Raw genomic sequence first — 5,154 nt, 5'->3', positions numbered from 1 at the left:
TCGCTATTCGACGGCAAGAAGTTACAGAATTCCATTTTCGAGAACAAATGGCGTACTCGACACACGTCGAGCTTACAGAATCCCGCTGCAGAATCTTTTTTCGAAGTATGTCGAGTTGACCGTCGGTGATAGTTGTCGCTCGACACGACACGCGACGGCCAGTACAGAATCCCTGAGCTGGTCTTTGAATTCCGTTGCTAACTTCAAACAAAATAGTATTGTTGGTTGCCTATGCTGGCATATGTAGAAAGTTGAAAAAATCTGTTAATGTTGTCTTAATTCTGCATGGAATTCAACCTATTACTATAAATGTATAATTTATTCAATAAATAAGTCGAATATTCTTATTATTTAATAAATAATTTCAAAAGTTTGCCCCACTCTACCTACCAAGCTAGTGATATTTGCTATACCATGTTGGTGACAACTTTTAAATTTGACATGCGCCTAACTAATTAATGAGTTTAGATATATTTGCTCTTTTTGTTCAAAATGGCACACCATGTTGGCAGCGGTGATGCTTTTTGATATTTATCCAGAATCAAAGTTTTGTAAATCGATTGATCGTGTTTTAACACTTGAACTGCTTCAATGCAAACTATTCTAATAATGTGTTTGTTTGTAGATCTGATGTCTCTGAATACTTGGCCGCCGTTGAGCAAAGGATGATGCCATCTATGTAAGTTTACTCTTTTTCTAACTGAATTATAATATGCTCTTGGGTCTAAGGGTAGAAAAAAATTCCCATAATGTTGAAATTTTGCACACGTTTTCCTTGGCCTCAATGTACCGTAAAAAAAACCCAAATGTTACCGTTTCTATAGTTCGCATGCAAACAGCTAATTTTCTTTAGCGATTTCTTTAACGTACTGAATTGAAAAACTCAAGTTCTCACAATGATAAGAAGTACAGTTGTCCTGCAAACGCTTGGTTAATTTTTTGACTCATGGTGCAAATCTTAAAATGGTATTATTTATATACATCAAGTGTTGTCGTGTTGTTAGAACTAAACCACAAAATTGAATTAACACAATCGACGATATTATATAAGTAAGTTATGTTGTAAGTGGTTCTATTTTGCGTCACTAAACAGCTGTAATTGCCTATCAATGATGTTGTTAAAATCATAACTTTTTCAGAAAGCAGCAACATTTTCAGAGTCCTGAAAATTAAGTCAACTATGAATCAAGTATAGTTCGACCAAGTTGGTTTGAGCTACCATAAAATCATAAAAAATTGAGTGCTACCGCAACCAGACAGACAGCTTGTAATATTTTGAAATTTGTAACGAGTCAATCTAGCCTGTTTTGGAATGGTGTTCTTAGCGTAAATTTGCGTTAATAAACACTCTTCACTTTTCAATCTTTCTTGTTGCGGTAGCTAGCAAATTTTTACGATTTTATGATAGATAAGACCAACTTGGTCGATCTAAGAGTATATTTTTTAACAGTGGCCATAAGTGTCTTTTCCAGTATACCAAAAGCATACATTTAAAATAAAATAGAACGCTAAAAAAGTAAAATTGTTTACAGATTTTTGTTGCTATATTTTAAGTGGGCATTGAAAATTTTATCAAAATGTTTTCTACTTTTAAAATTTCATTTAAAAATAAAAAAAAATAATGTGCGAGTGCACCGCACTAGATCATTGGGGCAACTTTTGTATGTGCGTGTTGGTTCATCTTGATTTTTCCATTTGTTCTTCATAAAACAGTATTAAATTCATGCATTTTGAAAATTTGTCTCTACTCCTGTATATTACAATTAAAATGTTTAATGTCACCCCAATTTTCTCTAACTGAACAGCGAATTTTGTCGTTATGATAAAGCTTTAAATCGTGTACAAAAAAAATCGTAAGTGCCTGGAGGAGTGCATTTTGTGATTTCATGGAAATAAGAGTGACGATATATAGTGATATAAGGGTAATTGAATATGTTTTTATTATCTTTTGCTGCTTAGTATGTCAATTTATTTTACTCAGAGCTTATTTGATTGCGTTAAAACCTATAAAATGTAATCGAATATACAGGTGTCCCAGAACTCGCGCCCCAGAGAGAAAGGGCTTATGGAGGCAACAATTTTGAAACTAAAATTTTTTAACTCAAAAAATAATTTATATAAGGGCCGCTTTTACAAAGCAGGCATAAATTGAGAATAAATAGCATTATTCCTTATGTTAGGTTAAGGCTGTAGAGGGCGTTTGCCGCAATATTTGTACATCACTCTTTAGAGTGCGCTTACGCACCTCCTACTCAACCACACCAGTTCACTTGGGAGGGTTGCTATTATTGTAAAGTCAGTCGGTTCACAACCTGAGAAAGGAAACAAGAACCTGTATCAGTAGTCCAATAAACGGTAGAAAGCATTTTCCGAATCAGCGCATTATTTTAACCCACGACGCTAACTACGTGGTCACGTAACAGTCGCGTAGCCCAAACATTGGTCCTTCGAGCCGGATTCGGAAATCGATAGTGCTGGTCAGGTCAGGTCAGGTCAGGTCAGGTCAGGTCAGGTCAGGTCAGTGATGGTCAACACCATCGCCGTCAACTTTGTGCTTATTTTCGACGCCCGCATCAAAAGTGTCCAGGGATCAAGAGTCCATGCCCTTCTTGAGTGGGAACGCAGCGAACACAGACCAAAGTCAGGAAACGGTGAGTGGGTTCCATCTCTCTATCCATTATTCACCTCCTCAAGCGATTTGAGATTCAGGTTTTAATTTGAATTAACGTCTGATAACCATTGCACGTTTCAATTCTTCAACCTTTCTTCAAAATGGTGGTCACACGATCCCAAACAAATCGCGACAATGCAGAAGATCACAGTCAGAACGATGATCGGGAACCGCCAGAAATTGTTCCTAACAACGAGAATAACGAATCGGTTGCCGCATTACAATCCTTCATTTCAAAACGTAACAACGTTTACGATAGATTGTCGCGATTCAGAATTTGGTTCTCTCAGAATAAAAATATCGCCTCGCACTCGCGAATTAAGGTCCGTCTTGACGATTTTATTCATATAAAACGGGACTTTGACGCAATTCAAAGCAACATCGAAGCTATACGGATACTCCAGATACGGAAACTCCAGAGCTGGCGCAGTCCGATTTGCGAGCGGATTTTGAAGACCAATATTTTGAGCTAGTTGCTCAAGCCAACGACGTATTAGACCAAAAACATAAGGTCAACACGTCCAATACACCAATTGTTAATCGTGTTCCCATTCAGTTAACGCCAATTAATATAAAACCTTTCGATGGCACCTACACGGAATGGCTGCCATTCTATAACACTTTCAAGGAACTCGTGCACAACGATCAACAACTTACAAACGTTCAAAAATTTCATCATTTGAAAAATTCATTGCGCGGCGATGCTCTAAGTGCCATAAACTCATTGACCATTTCGAACGAAAATTATCAGCCAGCGTGGACATTGTTTAAAAATCGCTTCCAAAACATACGGTTAATTGTGAATCATCACGTTGCCAATATTTTTAACCTACCACAAACAACAAACAATTCCGCGAGCTCGCTACGCTCCCTTCTTGATAAAATTATGGCCAATGTTGAGGCATTGAAAGCATTCGACGTAGAAATTCATGCGTCAGATGTCCAGCTGATTCACGTCATTCTGTCCAAACTAGATTTTGTGTCAAGAAAAGGTTGGGAAGAATCTTTAACCAACAATGATTTACCCACTCAAAAACAATTGATACGTTATTTAAAGAAGCGTTGTCACTTCCTGGAATCGCTAGAATTAAATCGGCCTCAACCAAAGTCTAATGTAAACCTTAATAATCGTCCAGGTCAAACATTTCAAAACACTACCCGGAAGGTGTCAACTTTCGCGGTCACATCGACAAAGGCATGTGACTTTTGCAAAAAATCTCATTCCATAACTGTCTACAATTCTTAAAAATCTCCGTTTCCACTCGTGAATCAAGCGTCAATCAACTCAAACTTTGCCAAAATTGCTTAAAGCCAAATCACTCTGCCGACAATTGCAAGTCGAACGGTTGCAAGCTATGCCAACAAAAACATAATACTCTATTACATCGAGATGAAGCATTAACTTCATTTGATCAACCGAGTACAAGTAGTGCTAATTGTACGTCATCAAACATGCCGTCAGTTCTTTTGTCGACAGTTTTAATTTCAGTGAGAGACTCAACAAACAATTATCACACGTTTCGAGCCCTCTTAGACGTTGGCTCTCAATCGAATTTTATTACCCAAAATGCATTCGACAAATTGAATCTTGTAGGAAATTCCACAAACATTTGTTTTTCTGGTATTTATGGCACTACAACAAATGTCCATAAAACAACTCAAGTTCGCATCCGGTCCCTAAACTCGGATTATTCAGCAAAAATTACCTGCTTGGTGATACCCAAGATCGCCGGAAATTTACCAACAACCTCGTTTTCAAAAACCAATTTTGTTCAACCCTCGTCAATTAAATTGGCCGATCCAAATTTTAACATTTCGCGACCAGTTGATTTATTAATCGGTGCCGAACTATTTTGGCAATTGTTGTGCAAAGGGCAAATGACATTACACGAAAAAGGATTACTTCTCCGAGAAACAAAACTAGGTTGGGTAATCGGAGGAGCGATGACTAACTGTCTTCTAAACCAAATTTACGAATCAAAATCATTCAATTTTCACAGCGCGGTTGACGACAAATTACATAACCAACTGGAAAAATTTTGAGTACTAAAGCTCTCACACGCTCAGAAAAAACACATGAAGATTTTTTCGTGGATACTGCTGATCGATTAGCAAACGGGCGGTTTCAAGTAAGACTTACAGTCAGTAGCGATTTATCCGAGTTAGGCGACACTCGAGAGATGTCTATCAAAAGACTCATCAGTCTGGAACGCAAATTCGCAAAAAATGAACGTCTGGAAATCAATTATTAGAGCGAGTTTGAAAGCTAGTGTTTTCAAGGCGCCGGATGATGTTAGGTTAAGGCTGTAGAGGGCGTTTGCCGCAATATTTGTACATCACTCTTTAGAGTGCGCTTACGCACCTCCTACTCAACCACACCAGTTTACTTGGGAGGGTTGCTATTATTGTAAAGTGAGTCGGTTCACAACCGGGAGAAAGGAACCAAGAACCTGTATCAGTAGTCCAATAAACGGTAGAAAGCA

The 5,154-nt window shown here is 37.9% G+C and overlaps 1 protein-coding gene across 1 annotated transcript; it reads left to right on the top strand.

The window, feature by feature from the left end:
* Window positions 1–2,772: 2,772 nt before the first annotated feature.
* On the top strand, window positions 2,773–4,923 carry LOC148166829 (uncharacterized). The gene is made up of 5 exons (XM_088048427.1): window positions 2,773–2,994; window positions 3,048–3,866; window positions 3,983–4,600; window positions 4,672–4,675; window positions 4,724–4,923. Exons 1-5 carry the CDS (start codon window positions 2,773–2,775, stop codon window positions 4,921–4,923), a joined length of 1,863 nt encoding a protein of 620 aa, XP_087904553.1.
* Window positions 4,924–5,154: the final 231 nt, after the last annotated feature.

This window comes from Gnatocerus cornutus, unplaced genomic scaffold (assembly GCF_029298725.1).
Source record: "Gnatocerus cornutus isolate USDA-ARS CGAHR unplaced genomic scaffold, icGnaCorn1.1 Chromosome12, whole genome shotgun sequence".
NCBI classification, from domain to species: Eukaryota; Metazoa; Arthropoda; class Insecta; order Coleoptera; family Tenebrionidae; genus Gnatocerus; species Gnatocerus cornutus.
The sequence above is the reverse complement of the archived record's forward strand: the minus strand, read 5'-3'. Positions and strand labels throughout refer to the sequence as shown.